This window comes from Gracilinanus agilis, chromosome 5 (assembly GCF_016433145.1).
Source record: "Gracilinanus agilis isolate LMUSP501 chromosome 5, AgileGrace, whole genome shotgun sequence".
NCBI lineage: Eukaryota > Metazoa > Chordata > Mammalia > Didelphimorphia > Didelphidae > Gracilinanus > Gracilinanus agilis.
This window is the reverse complement of record NC_058134.1, coordinates 290,260,427-290,285,357: the sequence shown is the minus strand read 5'-3', so window position 1 is coordinate 290,285,357 and position 24,931 is coordinate 290,260,427. Positions and strand designations below refer to the sequence as shown.

The window sequence follows — 24,931 nt, the reverse complement described above, 5'->3', positions numbered from 1 at the left end:
AGGACCTTAGCATGCATAGGAAGAGCTTAATAAATGACTTATTGACTTGTGAACTTATATTGAGTAGTTACAGTAGCCTTTAACCTTGAGTAAGAAGGGCTCAGTGAGTTTTTAAGTGGCATTTTAGTTGCACTCCCGTATTCCTGCCAGTTTCTCTCATGTTTCTTAAAACGTGCCTCTCTAATCTAGACCCATGAATCTAAAAGGGATTCTGGGTTCTTTAGAAAGCATTTATTAGATGACTCAATGGATAGAGCACCAGGCTTGGAGTCAGGAGGTCCTAGGTCCAAATCTGGTCTCAGATACTTCCTAGCTGTGTGACCCTGGACAAGTCACTCTTACCCTTCTATCTTAGCACAGAAAGTAAGAATTTTTTGGAAAAAAAGTAAACTTTTGTTGCACTTTATATTGGCAGTTTTGAATCAAATTTTACAGCATTTTTCTCTCTTGGGATTTATTTTTTGAAATTGTATCAATGCCAAGAACAAAGCAGTAGTATTTACATAGCTTCCCCTGGAGTGGACTTGGAGGCCATCATACATCTTTTAGCCTCATAGGACTCGGTTGTTAGAGCATATTATAGTGAGATGATTGAGAGATTCCAAGATTCACTCAGTCAGTAAACATTTGTTAAATGCCATTTATGTGCAGTGCACTGTGATAAACCCTGAGGGAAATGCAGTGTAACTGAGACACAGTCTACCTTCCTGAAGCTTTTGTGGGAAAGGTAGGGATAGGGGTAAAGTTACATAGTTTAAATGGGGTTTTCAGATTTTCCTATTCCTGAAAATCCTGATGCCAGGTTTTAGAGCCAGACAGAATAGTTAGAAATAATTCGTTATGTATGGTGCTTAAAATTGTTTTAATGCACTTCCACGTCTGTTATCTATCTCATTGATCCCAGAAACAATCAAGCATATATTTGTATCTCCATTTTTGCTGTCAGAGTTAACTCTCAACAAAGTTGAGTAAATTGCCCCAAGTCACATGGCTAATTAGTGGCAGAACTGGTATTAGAATCTGCTGTTTTCTCCAATACTGCACTGCCCAGAGGAAAAAAGTCAGACTATAAGAGTCAAAATGGAATGGTTTTGTTTCTTAGATCTCTAAGTAGGTCCCTGATAACTTCTTTTATCTTGCTCACTCCTCCTCTGCTGGCATGTTTACAAAGCAGATTCCAGGGGAAAGAATTTGGATTTGGACTTTTCTAGGGAGCCATTTGCCAGTTTGTAGGTTATTTATGGGAGAGCTGTGGAGTTCTTCCATAGAGAATGAACTTTTCTTTGGGTCCCTACAGTTCTGCAGTATAGGGCTAATATGCCCTTTAAAATCATGTCTTCTGAAACAATACCCTTTAGGACCTCCTTGCAAATTTAGCAGTAGATCTCAAGGTAAGTAAGAGATAAAGATGTCTCAGTCAGTCCATAAGTATTTATTAAATATTGATTAGATCATGAGCACTAGGGATACAGAGGAAGGCAAAAGCACACTCTCTGCTTTCTAGGAGCTCCCATTCTAATGAGGGAGATAGCTCTATATATATACATTTTATGTGGTATGGAGGGTTGTTAGATCAGTGGGAAGGTACTAGCTGGGAGTGAGAGTAGGGGTTAGGGATGAAGAAGGAGACCAGGAAAGGCCTTTTATAAAGGATAGGACTTGAGCTGAATCTTGTAGGAAGCCAGAGAAGCCAAGAAGCAGATAAAGGAGAATATTCCCAGGAAGGAGGAAGGACAGCCAGTACAATGACATGGAGATAGCAGACCTGTACTTAGGAAGATGACTTGGATAGCATAGCTGAATAGATGATGAGATGGAGTCAGGAGAGATGTAAATCAGGAAAAGCAATCAGAAAGCTATTGATGAGCTTTCTGAGGTGATGAGAGCCTGGACTGTGATGCTGATGCATGGTTGGAGGGAAGGAATGTATGTAAAGGCCATTATGAATGGACAAGACCTAGCAAGAGATTAGATACTCGAGGTGAATGTGCATGAGGAATCAAGGATGACAGTGAGGCTGTATGCCTGGGAGGATGATGATGTCCTTGACAGTAGTCGTTTGGGAGGATGAAGAGTTGGAGTGAAATATGATGAGCTGAGTTTTGGACTGAACAGTGCTGGCTCTCATGTTGAGTTTGAGAGGTCTATAGCATACCCAGTTCTAGGTATTCCAGACTCAAGGAGAGAGACTGGGGTTGGAAAAGCAGTTAGACTCATCCATAAAGATAATAATTGAACTCATAAGAGCTAATGAGACTACCAATTGAAAGAGGAGAGAGGGAGAGTAGAAAAGGACCATAGCTTTATAACCAGAAGGCATCTCAGAGGCCATCTAGGCCAACCCCCTAATTTTATAGATGTGGAAGCCGAAGGCCTTCAGAAACGAAAATGGCATGCCCAGCACCCCACAAGTAATAACTGTCAGGGACGAGATTAGAACCTAAGTTCTAAGCTCTAAAGCAAGTATTCTTAGCACCATGATTAAGGTGGCTGTGGCATGTTTTGCTTCTCATATTTTGCCCCAACTAGATTTGTAAGGTTTGGGTTTTGGGGGGGGAGGGCAGAGTGGGTACAGGACAGCATTTCATTTCTGCCTCCCTCTTATCTTTGAATTTGCCACAACATAGACAGTAGGCTAGAGAGAGAATGTTTTCCATAATTGCTCTTATACTAAAATTTTCAATGAATAAGTATTTGCCCATTAGCCTTGCTTAAATTTCAACTAGCCAGGTGCAAAAAAAAGACATAGGAATAGTCAACCATCCAACCAACCAAAAAGCATTTATTAGCCCTATGTGCCCAGTTACGAGGCTAAGCTCTAAGGATTCAAGAAAAGGGAAAAAAGCACAAATGTTGCCCTTACTCTCTACTAAGGGGTAGGGAGGGGGAGGGAGGAGAAGAAGAGAGTGAGGGAGAGGGAACCATCTAAGATACATTGACATACATGTTAGAGACAGACCAAAAGGAAGGGAACCCTACAGAGAAAAACTCAAGAGCTTAGGCCTCCTACAGGCCTTCCTCCTATAGAAGGATCCTAAAGAAGCCAAGGAAGTAGAATGGGGACAAGAGATGGGAGTGTCATGTGCAGGGAAGAGCAAGCAGGCTGGCACTGGTGAGCTATAGAGTTTATAGAGGGAGAGTAATTTCATCTACAGTTGCAGCAGTATCTTGAGCCTAAAACTTTCAGTGAAAGCAGCTTATATCGATTGTTTTATATGCATTATCTTTTATTTCCACCATATTCTTACTAACAGAGAAGTTCCTAAGGTTTATACCAAGAAGTTAAGTGACTTAATTAGCATCACACCGGCCAAGCCAAGATTAGGAAGTGAGGTCTCCTTTCTAGGCTCAGTACACTCCCTCACATCCCGTTCAGCCCACCTTGTATTTTGATGATAAAATTTAGACTATGTTGCCTTTAAACATACTCCAAAGATCAAAGTGCAGCCTCAGAGATAATGCTAAGTGCTAGAGCTAAAAGTGCTGCCATTCTCTTTGACCCTATTTGGGCAGTTCAACTGTGGTTTCAAAATTTAAGCCATAGTTTGATCATAAATTTGCAATTTAAAAGGTTATTGGCATTTAAAAAAATTTAGGTGATGGAAGTGATCAGCAAAGGAAATCAGCATATGCATTCAAAAAAGATAAAGAAGGCAGCTAAGCATCTCAGTAGATAGATGGGCAGCTGTGTGAAACTGGACAAATCACTTTGGTTAAAAATTACTTTTGTAGTGGTTAAAGTGTTTTGGGGCTTGAAGTCAGGAAGACCTGAGTTCAAATTTGGCCTCAGTTTCTTCATCTGTAATATGGAGATTGTAATAGTACCTATCTCTCAGTGTTGCTGTGAGGACAAAATGAAATAATAGTTGTAAAGTACTTTGCAGACTTCATGGACTATATAAATGTTAATTATTGTTGTTGTTATCATTATTATTAAACCAATCTTGCAGATATCTTGATAGTTTAAGAACTCTTGTAAAACAACAGTATTTAGAGAAACAAAAGAACTGTCACCTCTGCTAACCCAGGGCTCCTTTCTAAATCGAAATAGTCTCTTCTATTTACAAGGTAGATAAGGAGCTTGAAATAAACATCCTGTCCCACTCATGTTCCTGGGTTTGGTAGTGATGCCATACATATTTTGAAGCATCAAGACTCGTCAAGACCCCATTGCTGCTCTACAGAATGAGTTCCTTTTGGTTAAAGGGCCCAGTAGTAGAGGAGACTGAAAGGGAGGTTGAGAGGTTGGAAAGGCCAGAGTTAGTCTAATTCTGATGGTTCTCTTTCTCTCTCTTTAGGTCTAAAGACCATTGTGGGGGCTCTTATCCAGTCAGTCAAGAAACTGTCTGATGTGATGATCTTAACAGTGTTCTGCCTAAGTGTCTTTGCCTTGATTGGACTACAGTTGTTCATGGGCAACCTGCGGAATAAGTGTGTTGTGTGGCCCATCAATTTCAATGAGAGTTTCCTTGAAAATGGCACCAAAGGCTTTGACTGGGAAGAGTATATCAACAACAAGAGTAGGTATTCCCCTCTTTGTAGGAAGGAGATGTTCTTTTTATGGCTTTCATGGTCAGAAAATCTGTACTGAATTTGGAACACGAGTCATGTTCCAAGAAAGAAGCACCAAACTACAGCAATGTAAATTATTTTAAAAAGCAAAACAGGAGGCAGCTGGGTAGCTCAGTGGATTGAGAACCAGGCCTAGAGACAGGAGGTCCTAGGTTCAAATCTGACCTCAGACACTCCCTAGCTGTGTGACCCTGGGCAAGTCACTTGACCCCCATTGCCTACCCTTACCACTCTTCTGCCTTGGAGCCAATACACATGTTGACTCCAAGATGGAAGGTAAGGTTTTTTTTATTAAATTAAATTAAAAAAAATTTTTAAATAAAAAACAAAACAAAACACTAAAGGAAAGTCAAATACTAAGTCATTAATTTTAAAGAGTAGATATGAAATATAATTTCTCACTACAAGAAGCAGCAGATAGCTGGGATAGGACTGTGTATGGGTATTGTCAGATGTATTAGCTGTCAGGTGTTTTTACTGAATTATTTTCTTTGTAAAAAGGAAGAATTCCATCTTAAGGGGTTAGATTTTGAGATAAAGAACAAAGGCACCAATAAAATGTTTCATTTAATTTTTGTTTTGTTCTTAAGAAGGGAGCACCAAAGGACAGGCTTGATAAAGTATAGGAATGTCTATTCAGTCGTCTATTAATAAATATCAGAAACGACCTGGAAAGGTCATCCATATCGTCTCTTTAAGAGCACAAGAGCATTCAAACTTTACCAGGGTAGTCATTCACTTGGTTTTCTTCTCTCCTTTAAAATATTCAAAGAAAGAGGCCTTACAGTTTCCTTGAAGAATGAGAGTTGCCCTGAGACTTTTCTTCTTTAAGCTCTTTTTTTTTTGTGCTCACCCTTCTTGTTTTTCAAACTCTATACCATCTGTGATCTGTGGTAGTCTGTCCAGTTTCTGCCAACTGCACTAAAGTGCTATGAAGGTTTTTACAAACTTTAGTTCTATTAAATGTAAACCACTGTTTTTAGGGTTTAGGATCATGTTCTAGGTGTTGCCTGTTTTATTAATGAGGGATTTGCAAGGGCCAGAAAGCAAGGAAGGGCCCTACTATGTAATAGATGAGGAAGGGATGTGCCTAAGGAACATAGAATGCTTTGAGAGTGTGTTCCTAGAGAAGGCAGCTTCATGGCTTCTCTGAAAGGGCCAGATGTCACTTAAGACAGACTTATTTATAAAGAACTATGGATAGAGCCTTATTTGGCTAAGAAAATCAATCTCACTTCCATCTAGACTGAAAGTGCTATTTGGTCATGTTGATAGTGCTGTTAGCTACTGTTTAACTGCTGCATTCAAGAAAACTGGGAGAAGGATTTTGTAAATAAAGGAACAAGTAAGTGGTAGAGGCAATTGAATGGCATAGACCTGGAAACTGTCCTTTATGGAATGTCAATGTGTTTCAGACTTAGAAGTTTACTGTGGCTGTTTGAAAAATGCTTTATGATATCAAGAATCTTCAGTCCAAGACTGATCAGTGCATGCCATATACAGGAAAATCCACAGTGGAAGGAAATTGTTAATATGTTATTGTTTACAGGCAAGAGTTAAATTTATACATACTAAAATATTTCAGGGAAAATATTTTTTGCTAAAAAAAAAGGATGCTTATGTTATGTAGAGATGGATGCATGGAATCCCTGCAAAGATACAGGGACAGCCTCATCCAAAGTTCTCCAAATGAAACAGCAACTGCTAGGGGGGAGGGGTTTGAGATCCAGGAGTGTCTAACCCCCTCTATCTCACTGAAGCCTGTCAATCAGTGCCGGTGACTTGAAGGTCTACTGGCCCTGACACATTTATCTGCTTCTCCAAATTATCTGTTATCATCATAACATTATTTACCCGAATATGCCTAATTCATTCTCTGTCTTTTCTAAATTTTCTAGCAAATTTTTATACCATTCCTGGGATGCTGGATCCTTTACTCTGTGGGAACAGTTCTGATGCTGGGTAAGTTAACCCGCTTGATTGTTTTCTCCTCTTTTAAAATAATCTGTATCAAATTTGGTTGAGGTTTAGACTGGGACTATCTCTATGAGGGATTCTCTCTAGCTGGTGAGCTTCTCTGGAAGCTCCCCAGGGCTTATATATTATATATATCATAGCATTTTTGGTAAACCTCTGTCTTCTGTCTTAGACTCAATACTATGCATTTGGTTCCAAGACAAAAGAGCTGTAAGGACTAGGCAATGGGGATTAAGAGACTTTGTCACGCACAGTTCAGGAGTATCTGAGACCAGATTTGAATCCAGGACCTTCAATTTCCAGGCCTGGCTCTCTATCCACTGAGCCACCTAACTACATTTAATAAATGCTTATTGTCTAACTGACTGATGGAAAGCCATATTGTGGTGATTGTACCAAGCCTCAGAATGTTGGGAAACCTTATAAATTAGATTCATATTTTGGTACAATTCATGAAGTATTTATTAAGTCCTTCTATGGATAAGGTCCTTGTGCCAGCCTCTGGAAATTCAAGGAAGTAAAAGAAAGAGAAAATATTCTCAAAGTTAGAGTTATCGGGTGAGCAGAGGAGGAGAAGGGGGAGGAACCAGGAAAATGAATATAAAACACAATCAAGATAATCTGAACTGAAGGGAAGCGATAACAGTGCTGGTGATCAATCAGTACTTATTTGCCTCCTCTGTGTTTGGCAAAATGAAACAAGACAAACAATTCCTACCCCGAATTTGATCAGAGACAGAATAAGTTATGTGAATATATACAAGATGTATACATAATCAGGCCAGGGAATTCCAAGGGTGGTGCCCTGGCCACCTTGGGGATCAGCTGAAGTTTCATGTAAGATGTGGTATCCAGGAAATACCAGGTAATGAAGGATGGTATTTGAGCTGAACTTTTCAGTGAGATAGGTATTCCAAGAGTCCAATGTGAGGAAGAAATACATCTCATTTCAGACATGAAGGGCAGAGTTGGGATTCCAGAATGCTAATATATGGGGAAGTTTGGTGTGACAGGTAGAGTTTATATTGGGGGGTAAGGTGACAGCATTTGAAAAAGATAGGGTTGGATCCAGATTGTGGAAGGGCTTTAAATGGCAGACCAGTGAATTTATATCTTAACCTAGAAATAATAAGGAATACTTTGATTTTTTGTGAACAGGAAAATGACATGGTCTATGTAAAAAAAAAAATAGAGACCATCCCCATCTCCTCAACCTTACCCCAATCTTTCAATTTGGAATCCAAAGATGAGCATGAAGCAGTGACCTCATGTTTACTGGATATAATCCCTATTACCTAACAAGGAACCCCTTTAGAAGATCACAAATTTACTTAAATCTGTGAAATAGAAACTGATGGATTTCCCTGAAACAGGTCTTTTCCCTAAAAGGAAGAACCCACTCAACTAAAACACAGCAGTCTTTACCCCCTCTTTCAGAAGTAGGGTCAGCTTAGCAGATTTTTGAGAGGCAATATCTAGAGTTCAAGGGTTGGGGAAGAGAAGGGTTAAATTGATTATGTCATTCTAAGCAACTAGAGAATAAGGTAGAAGATACAGAGCATTGAGCTTATGAACTCCTGTACCTAGAATGGCAGCTGCTTTGGTTTGAGAAATGGAAGGGCTTTTTTGGATAAAGAGGGAGAGGTCACACTTAAGGGGGGGGGGTATCAGGTGTAGGGAAGCTCCTGAAGAAAAAGCTTCAAGATCCTAGGCACAATGTTAATATCATCCTACTCTGTACTGGCTCACTTATCCTGGTGATTCCAGGAAAGAATAAATGGCATCCACAATCATTCAAAAGCCTTCTGCTTAACTCTCCATACTGGAAAAACCAAGTGGGCAAAGAATGCCTATTGTCTAGATATTGATAACCCAGAGAACTAACCCTTTGCTATACTTCAGTTGGACAGTGAGCTAGACTCTGAACTGAAGAGGAAGAAGAGAGCAAGCTAGATTCCCCTTGGGAAATTGTACAGATGAACTCAGACTTCTCCCTGCAACAAAGGCCTGTCAATTGTGTCCCCCTGATGGTATATAGCTGTAGGTTCTGGAATACTGTATTGTCTGGAGGATTAAACTTGAGGGGACTCTCTAAGATGATAGAAAAGCACATGATGGGTATGTGTACGCTGCAGAACATAAGCAACAAGGAATTATGTAGGAAAAGGGCCAGTGAGGCAGTCAGAGAAATGAAGGCCCAGAAAAAATAATGAACCAAGCACATACTGAATGTGAGAGATAACTGATCCCTGAAGGTCAGCACACACACAATGATCATTTGGCATATATCTAGTGTATAGAGGATGCTAGGAAGGTCCCCGTGTAAGGACAAGGGATGGGCATGTATGAATGGGTTACAATATGCATCATTGGAAGAGTAGCCACTTTGATAAGATCCCAAAACCAATGGAGTAGATTTTAGAAATCTGTAATAGAAATATGAGAAGTTGCTAGATAGCTCATTGGATAGAGCACTGGGCCAGGAGTCAGGAAAACTCATCTGCCTGTGTTCAAATCCAGGCTTGGACACTTATTAACTGTATGACCTTGGGCAAGTCAAAAGGAAATGGCAAATCACTCCAATATCTTTGCCAAGAAAACCCCATGAGCAGTATGTTTCAGAGGTCGTGAAGAGTCAGACACGAATGGACAACAACAACCAAAGGACAGATAGAAACATGATTTTATCGGTTTTATTTTTTACCTTTCTGGCCTTTCTCTATCATAAGTTTATATTCATAGACTTCAGTAACAGGATAATGTGTGAGACCAGAAATAGAGTCCAGAACATTAGATTCCTGCCCTTCTTTTGTAGTCACTAGATTCTCTGTCTTCCTTAATGTAGCTGACATCAGAGATGGAAAAAATATATGATTTTGCTGGTGGCTTAAACCTGAGAGACAAACCAATACTTGTAGATGCTATTCAAAATTTACCTAGAATGTATTCCTCTGAAAACTGACATTGTAAGATGATCAGTGACAAAAGAGACTCCCTCTTAATACCTGCATTGCAGCAAGCATTAGGAGATCTGTCAGCAATTTCAGGAGCAATGTAAATGACTGATCTGAGGCTATTAACATCCCAAGCATCCCACCACTGCAGTGAATGTTGAAGGGGATAAAAAATTATTAAGAATCTTTGTTCATTTTTCCTTGGTTTTGACTCTAGCTTGGCATGGTAAACAAGGACTGAATTTGGTCAAACTTCCCATTGATCTGAAGTCAAGAGAACTGAATGAGTGAATAACTGCTACTATGGTTTTTTTGCTCTTATGAGGTTTTATGTTTTCAGCTTCTTAGCTGACTCTCTTCTTAGCTTGGCTGCATGCAAAGTCCATGAGAGCATCTCCTGTCTTTTCAGAATACCCAGCAAGTAGTCATCAAACCTTTCCTTAAAGACTTCCAAAGAGGAAAGCCTATATTTGTAATCTTCACCCATTGTTCCTACTTCTGTCTTCTGGAGTCAACAGAAAGCCTAATCCTTATTCATTATAGCCCTTCAGATACTTGAAGCATTCTACCATTTACCTCCCACTGCCACCCCCAAGTCTTCTCTTCTCCAAACCAAACATCCTCAGTTCTTTCAATTTCCCCTCATATGGTATGGCGTCAAGGCCTCTCACCATTTTGACCATGCTGGTTGCTCTCTTCTGGGCATTTTCTAGCTTACTAATGCCCATCCTTTTTTTTTTCTTAAACCCTTACCGTTTGGCTTAGAATCTATACTAAGTATCAGTTCCAAGATAGAAGAGTGGTAAAGGCAGGGCAATTTGGGTTAAGTGACTTACTCAGGTCATACAGCTAGGAAGTATCTGAAGCTAGATTTGAACCCAGGAGCTGTCTAATGCCCTACCTAAACTGGCAACCAGAACTGAAACAATATTTCATAGTTTGGTAGTGACTTCTTGCTGGTCATTGAGTGGTCTTGAAGTGGAATAGAGTAAATAGCCACAACCGAAACTAGATGAAAGCCTCCTACATGCTTGGGGAAATGGCCAAAACCCACTAACTACAAAGGCTACAGAAGTTCCACTTCAGAAACTATAGGGTGCCCCTCAGTTTGTGGACACCTGAGCTATATCCTCTTTCACATAGCACCAACCTGGAACCCCGAACTTATATAATCTTTACTCTGACTATCCCCCTCCCCCCTGGAACTCTCTTGCTGAGCTTCCCTTAGCACTGGAAATAAAGACTTCCCTTTATTTGGGTTGCATTGTCTCTGCATGCTCCTTTGGCGGTCCTTTGCTCAGATCCTAACAGTCTTTAGTTGAGGTAAATTGTAAATGGCGCATGATAATTTTTTTCCTGTTCTCTTTTCAGGCAATGTCCCGAGGGATATCTCTGTATGAAAGCAGGAAGGAATCCAAATTATGGCTATACCAGCTTTGATACTTTCAGCTGGGCCTTTTTGGCATTGTTTCGTCTTATGACCCAGGACTATTGGGAAAACTTATATCAGTTGGTAAGTAATATCAGGACAGGGAATGAAGCATGGCTAGTCTGGATCCATCCCAAAAATGGAGACCAGAGTAGAAAGTGCTTCACAAAGCATGGAAGCACTGCAAAGGGCCCAGGAATTAGGCTTATGTGCTTAGGACTCATAATCATTTAAAACATGTATTAAGCATCTACCAGGCATAAGGCACTGAAGGATATTTGAAAAACTTTACTATAGGGATAACTGAGTTGCTCAGTGAATTGAGAGCCAGGCCTAGAGATGGGAGATTCTGGGTTCAAATCTGGCCTCAGACACTTCCTCGCTGTGTAACCCTGGGCAAGTCATTTAATCCCCATTGCCTTGCCCTTACTGCTCTTCTGCCTTGCAAGCAATACACAGTATCGATTCTAAGGTAGAGGGTAAGGGTTTTTAAAAAAATGATAATACATGATTTATCCTCTAGAGGACCTTCAGCTGGGTTACATTCAATACTTTGGGATCTATTTGGAAATATTCATTTGCTGATGGAAGGAATTTATATTCCACTGGGCCATAGATCCTGATCATTTAGATGGGCTGGCTTCCTATGATGCAGGATCAGAATTCCATGATTCTGGGTGATTTTGAGCTGCCCAGCTGCTGTGGGAGGTCAGAAAGAAGCACACATCCCTTAGGAAGAGAGGGGCTGTTTCTACAATTGAAGTCTTCAGGTCAGATCTTTAGTGGATTTCTGACTTGTGCCCAGGCACAACTCACATGATTCCCTGGTATTTAACAGAGAATCCTTCATAGAGTGTGGAGGTACTTAGTGCTTTGTTAGTGATAAAATGAGAACATTGTAAGCAGTCATGAATGTAAGAAAGAATCCAATCCCAGGTCATAGTCTAATCATTCCCTGTTAGGGAGGGAGAAGGCCCCATCTTACTGTTGGTGCTTCTCCCTCATGACCTGCTGTGTGTTAGAAGGGAGAGGAAATCTGTCAGTCCAAATGGATCAGACGATCTTGGGTCTGTATGTAGGGCAAAAGGAGGGCTTGTTTTACAGATCGTGGAACTACGCTCATTCTGTTCCTTGCCAGATCTGCTTTCTTCCTCCTCACCAGCAGTTTTGTGTCTCAGTGAGAACCTTGCCCTTCCTTCCCACTCCTGTTCATGTTTTCTTGCTCTGTTAGAATGAAGGCAGTCACCCATTAGAAAAACAGGGCCTTAGGGCAGAGAGATGTTCAGGAGGTGGTCAATTTATGGATGCTTTTCAACTCCTTACAGATTTTGAGTATTAGACCTATATGAAGTCTATTAGCTGCTAACATTTTCTCCCCAGTATATTTAATTTCTTTTCATTTTAAATTTATTCCTTCTTATTCAAAAAAATCCTTTTAGAAGCAGCTCAGTACATAGTGGATAGAGCACTGGAAGTGGAGCTAGGAAGACCCGATTTCAAATTCAGGCTCAGACATTTACTGTGTGACCCTGGCAAATCACTAACCACCATATCCCTTGGTTTCCTCAACTCTTAAAACTGGGATTATAATATCCCCTGCTTCCCAACATTGTCGTGAGGATCAAATTGTGATTAATATTTATACAAGCACTTAACACAGTGCCTGGCATAGAGTAGGCACTTAACAAATACTTGTTTCCTTCCTTCTTGTAATCAAAACCATTCATCTTATTGCCAATATAATTACAATTCTGTGCACCATTATTATGCACCTACTCTGTGTATGATACTACACTAGGCAAAAGGACAAATCTAAACCTCCTTCCAGGGGTATAACACATATACAGACACCAGTCTATCTGATAAATTTATCCTTCTCTCCTTAGCTAGGAAAAACACATTATTCTTTTTCATCAAATCTAGCTTAATCATTATTAAGTTTGTCTTTTCTTTGATCCTTTTATCAGAAGGAGGCACACATTGTCTCATTATTTCTGTTATTAACCCAAACTTAAGGAAGCAAAGCCCCTCTAGATTCTTAACAAAATTAACCAAACCTATGATTTGAGGTCACAACAGGGAGGTCCCAGTGAGGAGCCTCCTCTCCCAGGGCCAAGGTCAGCAATAGAGTCATGGATAGTTGCCTGAGGCCCTGAGAGGTGAAAGCACTTATCTGGATATGTGGGACATGGGGGAGAGGGAGGGAGAGGAAGGAAAGGAGAGAGAGGGAGGTGGAGAGGGAGACAAAAAGAGGAGGGGGGAGAGAGAGAGAGAGAGAGAAGAAGAAGAAGGAGAAGGAGAAGGAGAAGGAGAAGGAGAAGGAGAAGGAGAAGGAGAAGGAGAAGGAGAAGGAGAAGGAGAAGGAGAATAAATGTGTGCACACGTATATGTGTGTGTATCAAAGGTCCCAGGCCTTCAGTCTGAGGCCAGCTCTCTCTTTATGCCGAACCACCTCTCTCTTCTTCTTTATAGTAATCATTATTCAGGATTTTTTCATTCAGATTTCCCCATTAATGAAAATAGAAGCTTTGATATGGGACTACTTTTCCCTTTCTCCATCTTGTTGCAGTGTTTTTCTAATTTTTTTTCCTCCATTTGTCTGATACACATTTGTCTGATACAATATTGAACCCTATTAATTAGCTACCACCTAGAACTTTAACTTGGCCACAGAAAAGTATCAAACAAACAAGCATTTATTTATTTTTATTTGTTATTTGTTAAAACCCTTTCCTTCAGCTTTAGAATTGACATACCCAGGGTCACACAGCTAGGAAGTTTCTGAGACCAGATTTGAACCCAGGTCCTCCAGTCTCCAGGTCTGGCTCTCTATCACTGAGTCACCTAATTGCCCCTAAAGCAAGCATTTATTAAGCACTTACTATATGCCTGGCACCATGTGCTGGCAATACGAGGATAAAAGCATAATAGCCTCTTTCCTTCCAGGGCTTACATTCCAGCAGGAGAGAAAAGATGAATGTGAGCACATATAGCCAAAAGAGATGAAGCATATCTAATGTTCCCATGGGTGGGAAGGCAGTAGATCCTAGAATCACAGATTGAGAGTCACAGGGGGCATTCAAGGCTTTAAGTCCAACCCTCTCATTATATAGATGAGGGATCTAAGATTTATAGATTAATTACATTAAATTAATAAATTCTGAGGATTAAAGATTTCATAACTTCCTTGATGTCACATATAGGTGGTAAGTATAAAGTACCAGAATTTGAATCCATGCCTTCTGCTCATAAATCCAATCCTCTTTTCCTTGTTCCACTCTAGGAAAATGAAATCAATTTCTGAGTAGCTTGTTTTGTTTTAAGTTAAGAATTTCCCTGGTTCTTGGTTCTAAGGCTATTTTCATAGCATTTGAATTAATGAGATTTTTACTTTTAAATGATGACCAGTCCATTTGGGGAAGTAAAATCTATTTCTGAGCTTTAAAATAATAATAATAACAAAAACAACAACAACAACAACAGCAACAACAACAACAACTACTACTACTACTACTATTATTATTATTATTATTATTATTATTATTATTATTATTATTATTATTATTATTTCCCCAGGAATTACTTGGCCCAGGGAATGTTTTTCTAGCGCTTTCAGTTGATGCCCATGTCTCAGAAAATGGCTTTTGTCTTTTGCAGACCTTACGAGCTGCAGGGAAGACATACATGATCTTTTTTGTCTTGGTCATCTTTGTGGGCTCCTTTTATCTGGTCAATCTCATCCTGGCTGTGGTGGCTATGGCCTATGAGGAGCAGAACCAGGCAACCTTGGAGGAGGCCGAGCAAAAGGAGGCAGAGTTCAAGGCCATGCTGGAGCAACTGAAGAAGCAGCAAGAGGAAGCCCAGGTCAGTGTTTGGTGACGGGCCTCATGATGGCTACTCGAGCTCTGTCTCCCCAGAATGATGCATGTGGACCCAAATGTGCTGTTTGCTTAGGTTAGCAAAGTGACAGAAATAACTGAACCACAAATGGTCCACTTACTTCATTCTTATATTAATAACCAGATTGCTTCTTCTTAGGATCTATTAATGGCTGCAGATAAAAAAACAAACAAATAAACAAATGCCCTAAGTCATTGATTTAGGGTCTCCATCACTCCAGCCCTTTTAGACTGAGCATAACACTTGTTCTCTGTCTTTCCTCTAGAGATCATAAAGTAGTTTCTTAGCATTCTTTTTCACAATTTCTCAGGCAGTCCCCTGTTGTGCCAAGAAGGCAATTGAGCTACTTAACCAAGGATGCATATATGGGAACACAATCCAAAAGTATCATCTTTAAAGATCCTGTTCAAATGTCCTTAGAAGAATTGCCTAGGAGGAAATAAGATGGCTTAGTGGATGGAGTCAGGCCTGCAGATGGGAGTTCCTGGGTTCAAATTTAGCTTCAGACACTTCCTGGCTGGGTGGCCCTGGGCAAGTCACTTGACCCCAGTTTCCTAGCCCTTACCATTTTTCTGCCTTAGAACTGATCCTTAGTATTGATTCTAAGACAGAAGTTAAGGTTAGGAAGGAAGAAAGACTTGCCCCAGAAGCAGAGAAATGTGAGGAATTTTAACTGCAAGACCCCAACTTTAGTCCCTGTGTCAGAAGCGTATTTTCCCCTCCTTATCCATCCTCTTTTGCTTAAAATCTTGAGTGGAACAATTTCTCTAAAATTGCAGGTTCTCCCTGATTGCCACTGCTTGCTCACTTCTGATTTGATTTGGTTCCTTTGACTGCTCCCACAGGCTGCTGCAATGGCCACTTCAGCTGGAACTGTCTCAGAAGATGCCATAGAAGAAGAAGGTGGAGGGAGAGGGTCTCGGAGCTCATCTGAAATTTCCAAACTCAGTTCAAAGAGCGCCAAAGAGAGAAGGAACAGGAGGAAGAAGAGGAAGCAGAAAGAGCTCTCTGAAGGAGAAGAGAAGGGGGACAACGAGAAAGTGTTCAAATCAGAGTCAGAAGATGGCATGAGGAGGAAGGCCTTTCGCCTGCCAGACAACAGGATAGGGAGGAAGTTCTCTATCATGAACCAGGTAGAGTATTTGTATGGGCTAAGAAGGACTTTTCTTGATTGACAGCCTCTCATTCCCAGCTCCTCACCAGCTAAATCCAACTATTCTTTCCCTTCTGCCCACATATCCTCCACCCTGAATCCTCAATGCTGACTTCCAGTACTTCTCTCTGCTCCTCGCTACCCTTTCTGTGGTTTGTAGCAGGAACCTGGAGTACCCCGAAATAAGAGGGAAATTGAGATGGAACCAGGTTAAAAGAGAATTCATGTAGACAGCTCTGTGTTAAATATTATTCATGTTAAGGATTACCACAGCAGGTTAGTACAAGCCAGATGACATAGACCTGAATCCTTTGTTTTGGGGTGGAGAGTAGTGGCAATGGCAGGTTCCTATTACTTAAAGTGAGGACAGTATCTATAGAGGCTGGACAGATATCCCAGGTACAATTAAAGAGACTCTTAGCAGACCAACTAAGCTTCCATATTTGATGACAAGGAGTAGAACATCCACTAGACTTGGCCTCTTACATTTTAGATTTCTCAGTCCCTTTTGTTAATGTGTACCCCATGAAAGGGTCAGGCATTACAAAATGGCTCTCAAAAACACTCTCAGTGTTAATAAAGGCCCATAGATGCTGTAAATTTTATATGGCTATTCTTTATTTCCTCTCTCCTTCCCTAGCTAAGAATTTGGAGACTTCATTCTAGGAAAGAGAAAAAAGAAAGGTTTAAAATTTTTTCCCCTTGCTCAAATTATTTGTGTGCTTGGGAAATAGTTCCGAGATTTCATGTTTTCATCATTGATATATATTTATATATATATATATATATGTATATATATATACACACATATATGTATCAGTGACAACATTAGATCATATTCTCAGGTTCTAAAGGATTAGAATTTACCCCAACTTCCTTCAAGAAAATGTCATGTCTTCTGTAGGTCAGAATTAATGCCAACCAACTCTTTGGATGAACTTCTATATGATCATATATAGATAATAGTAATACTAAGTCTTTTAAGTCATATACCAAGTTTATCTGAACATGAAATTTTTTGATAATTACAGATATACACTGCTCTTCTAATCACATAAAGTGAGACTTGGAAGGGACCTGAGTAGCCATGCAGTCCAACCCTTTCACAAAACCAGAATCCCTACTGTAAACCAACCCAACAAGTGGTCATCTGTCTCTGCTCGAGGACCCAATAGGAATATTTTTCCTGTCCTGGGACTCATGTTTTCTTATGGTTTCTTTGAACTGTTATGTACAGGCAACAGCAACAAGGACAAGTAGTCATTTCTTCTCTCTTACTAATAACTCAATTCTAATAGTTAGGCTTCTTAAAATACCAAGCAACATGTTTCAAATGGATGTCAAAATATTTCACTCTGAGCTCTTCTGAGGTGAGGCATTTACTAGTCTAAATAAAACAAAAGCTTTCCAGACTCAATTGCTTAGTCCATCTTTGACTTGACCCATATTTCTGACTCTTGATTGAAAGCATTATGGTTTTTAAGGGGTAATTTGGAAAGCAAAGCATAAATGTAAGCTGCTATTTTTATCATGGATATTATGCTCTCCCCACTCGTGGACGGGCCTAGGGGAAGGCACCGTTTTTTTCTGTGTCAGTTCCCCAAGGTAGAATAAGCAATCAATCTTCATCTTGGATTCCTTGTAGCTCATTTTATATCTTAACATCAAGATTTCCAAGTCCTGATCAGAGCTTATATCATACCAGGTGAAATAGGTCACTAGCTTCTTTGCTAGTTTCTCTAGGACCAAATCTGTTATATTAATTATGGCACAATAATTTATCCTTAGTGTTGTTGATCCTGTACAATATATATGACATGGAAAAGAGATAGTTAATATTTCATTATGTATCTCAGTGAAAAAAACACATTGGTGTAATAGAAAATCATGAAAAAATAGGGCAGTGGCCCCAGCCCAGCTTGTGAATATAGAATATTCCTTTGGTTTTTGGATAATCCATATTATGTATTATCTGCATGTATAATTGGAAATTGACAATATGTGGTCAGTTTTATGGTATACAATTACTTTTACAAAAATCTTTCTGTAATTTTTGCATTTTTTCTTGTTCAAACTCCTACTCATCAAGTTTGGAAAGACCTGGGTCTAGAGAGAACAAACTAGAGGTAAAGAATTATGAGTGTAGAAGTCATTCCAGAGAAAACAGGAATCAGGGGTATTAGGTAAAAATACACTGAGCCTAAGATAATTAATGGGAAAGAATGCAAACTGTGGGTGTTGTTGTAAGGGTCCAGGAATTGGTGACATTGTGGGAATAGGGACAGAAAGTTGGGCTAGAAGAAGCAAGATAGGATTCTTATCAGTGGAGCTCTAGATGGCTTAGTGGCTTCTAAGTCATTGTCATCATTACAAAAGACATTTATTAAGGATCTCATTTCATATCATACCCTGAAGGACACCACTGACTTACAAATACAACTGCAAATACAACTCTCCTCCTCCCTGATTTTATGACCTAAGACAGATATAGACTGACTTGGAATGACATGGAAAACACATAAAGGAGACAGAATAAAAACATCAAATCAGTACATGGAGAGACTGTGGGTTATTTGCTTTCTAAATCAAAGATAAGGGGTCAAAGACAGAGATTAAGGGCAAGCACAGTAATGCAATACAAGAACCATAGTGGGCCAGGGACTCAGAGCTGGAAGGAGCCTCAGGGCCATCTTTTCAAACCTCCTCACTCCACATATGAGGAAACTAAAGACCAGGGAAGGTAATTAACTTGTCCCAGGTTACATAGGTAGGAGGATTCAGGATGGGGCTTTGTGCCCAGATTGTCTCCCACTGGGGCAGAAATCTGTAGGCAATGTGGTCTGAAATGCCTTGCCAACCTTGGCCTGGGAGATCCCTGTATCCTTCCCCTCACCCTCTTTCTCTCTTGTGTCCCCACAGTCGCTGCTCAGCATTCCAGGATCCCCATTCCTTTCCCGCCACAACAGCAAGAGCAGTATCTTTAGTTTTAAGACACCTGGCCGGTTCCGAGATCCAGGTTCTGAGAATGAGTTTGCTGACGACGAGCACAGCACGGTAGAGGAGAGTGAGGGCCGCCGAGACTCGCTCTTCATTCCCATTCGGGCCCACGAGCGGCGCAGCAGTTACAGTGGCTACAGCGGCTACAGTCAGGGCAGCCGCTCTTCTCGCATCTTTCCCAGCCTGCGACGCAGCGTGAAGCGTAACAGCACAGTCGACTGCAACGGAGTGGTGTCCCTCATCGGGGGGCCGGGGCCCACTATGGCAGCGGGGCGCCTTCTGCCTGAGGTGAAAATAGATAAGGCAGCTACTGATAACAGTGTAAGGAAGTCAATGGATAGATTCAGGCTAGGCATGGCAGGCTCCCTTTCTCCTCTTGTTTTCCAGGCCTTCTTTCCTGGCTGCCCTGGTATCTCTTTCAGTTTGTCTGAGCCCTCTCTCTTGACACGTTTCTCTAATTTCTTTTTGTCCTTATTTCTCTGTCTTCATCTCTCTAATTCACACTTTCCATTCTCCTCTTCTTTTACTATCCATTATTTCCCTCTGGCTTTCATCTCATTTCCCTTCTTATTTAACATTATCCATTTGTATCTTCTATCCCTTTCTCCCACATCAAACTTCACTTCTTTGTTTTTCCTCTCTTTCTCCCGTTTCTCTCCCTCTCTCCCTCTATCTCTTTCTTTCTGTCTCTCAATCTCTCTCTCCTCTTCCTCTCTTTCTTTTCTCTCTCTAAATACCATCTTCTCTCTGTCTCTCTCTAACTTCTCACCCCCCCCCCCCCTCAATTTGTATGCCTTTCACTTTTACTTCCCTCACCTGCTTTGACTGAATGCCTCTGGCCCAGCGGATGATGCTCTGATGGAATGAGATTGGGTTTGTTACAACAATGACAGAGTCTGAACCAATTGAAAACTACCACTGCCTCTTCTTCCTGAATTAATTGTTTTGGTCCTAGGAAAACAGCTTGGAATTTAAAACTCCTCTTATCTAAAAAAATTTTTTAATTGCTTCATTAATTTTTGCTGATTCTTAAGTCTTCTCTGCTAGAATGAGATAAGATTGGAGACAGGAGAGAAAAGGAATAAATAGGTTGATCAACTTTAAAAAGGGTTTTCAAAAGAATTTGAAAAAGACCTCAGAGGAGGAAAAAGTGGGAAGTTGGGGCAGATATATGGAAAAGGAAGGAAAGGGAAGCAAAAGATGACATATAATTAGACTGCAAAGGAGTTAGTTACATGTATTAGTTCCACAAAATCATCCATGACTTGAGATTAAGCATATTTGTTGAGAAGTCAGGATTTTAGCTTCCAGCCTTGTGGAAGCCATCTTTTCTGCCTGGTTTTTCAATTCCAAGCTGTTTAAATTTTTTTTAATTTTAAATTCTTGGCACCTAATTAGCCCTAGTTCCTCCTACCTCTTGCTTCCTGACTTTCCTCACTTCTCCCTCAGTTGGTATTAAATTTCTTCAAATAGCATGTCAGTATACTTTGTTCTAACACCTTAATTCCCTCTAACATGGCATGGAGACACAACTCCTCTAATTAGCATGATGCATGTGTATAGGGCAACTGAATTAATACGGATGGTTTGATGTATAGGATAGAATTTTTATTTAAGCCCATTCCATTTTAAGGCAATATTAAGTGTAGAATTTGGAACAGTTGGAATTCAGAGTTCCCTTGCCCCTCATTCTCTACAAAATACAACAACCAATGTAAAGGATTTTACTGTTTTGTATGGTTGATCTCAACAAATAAATCAAGTATTGCTTGATATGTCTTGGATCCTAGGTTTAAAAGAAATATCCTCCTGAGTTTCCTCATTTCCATTTTTGTTTGGATTTCATGAATTCTGTATCTTCAACTAAACTCTGAGCTTCCAGATAAATGAGAGAACAAGTCAAGCGTTGACAACGGAGAAGACTAGAATAGGAATGGGACTGTTTCCCATGTTGGAGAGAGGTGATGGTGGTAGTGGTGGCAGGGATCAAGGCGAATTTTGGTGGCCAAGTAAGCCAGGTTAGTTTTAATGATTTTCTTTTAAAGAGAAGAGACTAGAAAAGAAGACAGTTTTGAGAAGGTATGTGTATCTTTGCTTAAATGCATAGGAGCAGACATCAAAGCAACATGTGCAATGTGTAATGTGAGTGTGAAATTGGGAGTCAGTTTATGGAATGTAGGGAGAGGAGAGAGCAGGACGGGTATGATTCTGGCTATGGGTCAAGCATTTGGCATATACTCTTTGCTGAATCTGAGTCTTGGAGAGTTCATTAAAATCTTAGGCAGTTTCAGAAATAGGCAGATCAAAATAAGATCAGAATCCTCAAGTGTGTCCAATCCAGGAGAAGATTATTTTTAAGTTAGATATGAAAAGCTTGCTTAGCAGTGAGAGTGAAATTAAATTCTCGATCTAGTCTTCTACAGAAATGATTAAAGATCTCTAGAGATCTTCAGTCAGGGAAAAAAACAACAACCAGACCTTGGAAGGAAAAGGTATTTGTGTGTATGTGTATATGTGAAGGTAGGGGCATGTGTACCAGATACTCTTTGACATTGTGTTTGTCTAGAATTCAGCAGGTAGCTTCAGACTGCTTGGTATTCCTGCAACCAAAGCTTAACATCCCTTTCCTTGACTGATAAGAATATTTTCAAAGTTCCATACTAGAGATTCTCAAAAGACTTGTTCAGAGACTAATAGTGATCCCCAAGTTGGTCCTCTGTATTAATCTTTTGCAATTTGTAAGTATCAAATTTCTCTGTTTTTTATGACAAATATTTTTTATTCCTAGCATGAAATAGGAATTATATTTAATAAAAATTAGATGCCACATCATTGATGTTTAACTTAAAGCAATATCATACTTTCTAGTAATTAAAGGATCCTGCTATCTATCTATCTATCTATCTATATATATATATCAAAGGATCAAATGGAAAAGTGGCTTATGGGAATTGATAATATTGAGGAACTAGAATGTTAGGGTGCATGAAGAGATATCAGTATGGATGTTGAACTCCCCTAGCAGGAGGTGGGATAGAGAGAAAAACTGTGACCTGGTACTGAACTCCTTGGGAAAGAGGAGAACATATCTTAGGGACTAATATATAACTTCAAGTAGTCCCTTGACTGAGTAGATAAATTTGAATAGACTGACCCTCAAAGGAGAAGATATTGCTGAAATATTCATACTCTTTCTTCAGGACCAAGTTGTTGAAGTTAGGGGAAGAGAGATGAGTAACATAAGGTCATCTGGGGGTAGCCAGGTCTCTTGAATGTAAGTAGGCAGAAAGAATCAGAAGAAGAGATCTAAAGCGAAGGAAAGTTTGTTAACTTTGAAGTGGGAATTCCAGGGGGCATAATGGAAGAGGTCAACTGAGTAGAAGTGGGGCATGAGAGGAATAGGGTTGAGATGAATGGGGTCGAGAGAATGGGAAGTGGGTTTCGAGGAGGGATATGGTTCACATTTAGGCAATAATTCATCAACACAGAGACTGGAAAAGGAAGAATTGGCGTGTTAGTTGTGTTGTAGTTGTATCTTTGTAGTGGTCTTGTTGGTCTGGGTAGGGGGAAGGTAGATATACTTTATGGTGTTTTTTTGTTTTTTTTTTTACGGGGGAGCAAGTGCAGGATTGCATTTTCATGTGTCTCATTGCTACAGCATTCCCTGAGCACACACCTGCTTATGAGCGGAACCACCCTAGGAGTGCACTAGATGATAGGGAGAAACTTCTAGTATTATAATATTGCTGTGGATAATCAATTACATAGCTAAATAATACATAGATAATTGAATGTTAGTTATAAGCAAACTTTCAGTCTTGACACTCAAGCTAACTAGGAAGAGTCTCTTCTGAATTGACATATAAAAAAGGTTGACAGAGATGTGCTCAAACTTCATCTTGATGTCTCTATTTTACCTTGGGTATGAGGCAGTAAAGACTCTTTTTCATGAAGTCACTTGAATAGAGATCTGTTTCCTGAGGCTTTTTTAGCCTGTGGTGCACAAAATGAACCCAAGCCTATTTAATTTTGGTGACCTACTGAAGGCCTTTTTGTAGGAACATTAATTATCCAGACAGAATAGCCTCCTTTTAGAAGCATTTTGTTTATTAAATGATTGAAACAATTTCTCTTTTTAAAAAACTATTTAAATAGCTAACTCCCAATTACCTAAGGTAATAGAAGTTAAAGGAAGATACAGATGATGAAAATTTTAAAACTTCTCTCTAATCACTTTACCATCCTTTCTCATATTCTAAGAAGAATCAAGGAAAAAATGTACTTCTTCAAATAGAATCCTTTCAACTCCCTTGCCTTTTCTACAGTGATGACCAAAATGTAGACAGTTAAAGAGAAAGGAAGCAAAGGATCTGTATGATTTCCGAACTGGATAACCATTCTCTGAATAACTAAAAGTCGAGTGTTTATTTAGATGGATTAAAAGATACAAAATATCTTTTGGATGGAACTAAGATCCAGAGAGAGACCTGAGAGAGGAATACCAACTGAGAGGCTCTTGGAGCAGTCTGGGCAAGAGACAATGAAGACTGAACCAGAGTGATATCTGTGCAAGTACAAAGGAGGAGAGAGATGCCAGAGGTGTTGTGGAGATAGAAACAACATGATTTGACAATTGCCTGGATTTGTGCAATGAGCAAGAATGAGGAGTCGAGAATGACACATTGAGATTGTAAGCTTAGATCATGAGATGATGGTGGTAACCTAGAAAGAAATAGGTAAGTTTGGAAAAAAAGTGAGTTTGGAGGTACAAATGAGTCCTGTTTAAACATGTTGGATTTGAGACATCTACGAGGCAGTTAAAAATGCATGACTGAAGCTTAGGAGAAAGGTTAGGACTGGATATTTAGATCTAGCAGTTTTCTTTGTAGACATCATAGAAACCATGGGAGCTGATGAGGTCAGCCAGAGAGTGAATAGAGAAAAGAGAGAAGTCCAAGACCTTACCTTGGAGGACACCAGAGTCAATGGGCATGACTTAGATGGTATTCAGTAAAAGATATTGAGAAGGAGCAGTCAGATAGCTAAGATGAGAAACAGGAGAAAGTGGTTCCATGAAAACTGGAGAAAGTATCCAGGAGGAGAGGGCGTACAGTAGTATCAAATGCTGCATAGAGGTCAAGAGAAATGTGGGTTGAGAAGAGACCCTTAGAATTGGGGCAGTCAAGAGATCACTGGCAACTTTGGAAAGAATGGTTTCAGTTGAGGGATGAAACTAGAAGGCAGATTTCAGAGCGTTTAGAAGAGACTGATTGAGTAGAGTAGATTGAGTGATTGAGTAGAGGCAAAAAGAGAAGACAGCTTTTTCCAAGACTGGCTGAGATAAGGAGAAGAGATACCTAGGATGATAGATGTTTAGATGATGCTTGTAGATATAAGATAATAGTTACCAAATATGGGAAGAGGCCTAGAGAGGTTTGTTTTTTTTGTTGGTTTTTTTAAGGTTGAAAAGAAACTCAGACATTTGTACCATCAGAGAAAGAACAACCAGATGATGAAAATTTAAAAGTAGATAGGGACACTGATACTGGAAACCACCCTCTGGAGAAGAATGGAATGAATGAAGAATTGGCATTAGCAAGGAAAGTCACCTCTGCATCAGAGACTGAAATAAAGGATGAGATTATCAGGGTGATGTCATGGAGTTGATTAATTCTGGTGAAAGATTTGTATGTATTTCATTGTGATGTCTGAAGTGTTGAAATACACATTTTATCTCTGAAAAAAAGAAAGAAAGAAAGACAGAAAGACAGCCAAGGATGGTAGATTCCCATTTACCTGTTTCAATTTGAAATCTAACAGTAAAAAAAAAAATTATAATAATAATAACTTGAGTTTCCCCAAGGAGACCTAGTAAAATTTGGAGTGAGCACAAATGATTGCCATCTGTGGAATATCTTAGGATGTAGAGAAAGAATCTTGGGGGGGGGG

The 24,931-nt window shown here is 39.8% G+C and overlaps 1 protein-coding gene across 9 annotated transcripts in view; it reads left to right on the top strand.

The window, feature by feature from the left end:
• SCN8A (sodium voltage-gated channel alpha subunit 8) overlaps window positions 1-24,931 on the top strand; it is a 133,702-nt gene that overhangs the window by 40,817 nt on the left and 67,954 nt on the right. For 4 of the 9 annotated variants that reach the window (XM_044678704.1, XM_044678700.1, XM_044678705.1 and 1 more), the window contains exons 6-11: window positions 4,299-4,520; window positions 6,471-6,534; window positions 10,875-11,016; window positions 14,590-14,796; window positions 15,678-15,965; window positions 18,905-19,270. In XM_044678704.1, the coding sequence (XP_044534639.1) occupies window positions 4,299-4,520; window positions 6,471-6,534; window positions 10,875-11,016; window positions 14,590-14,796; window positions 15,678-15,965; window positions 18,905-19,270 (1,289 nt within the window). Of the gene's footprint in view, window positions 1-4,298; window positions 4,521-6,470; window positions 6,535-10,874; window positions 11,017-14,589; window positions 14,797-15,677; window positions 15,966-18,904; window positions 19,304-23,572; window positions 23,584-24,086; window positions 24,090-24,931 lie in introns of all 9 variants that reach the window. The other 5 variants (XM_044678706.1, XM_044678707.1, XM_044678702.1 and 2 more) reach the window with 3 other exon arrangements.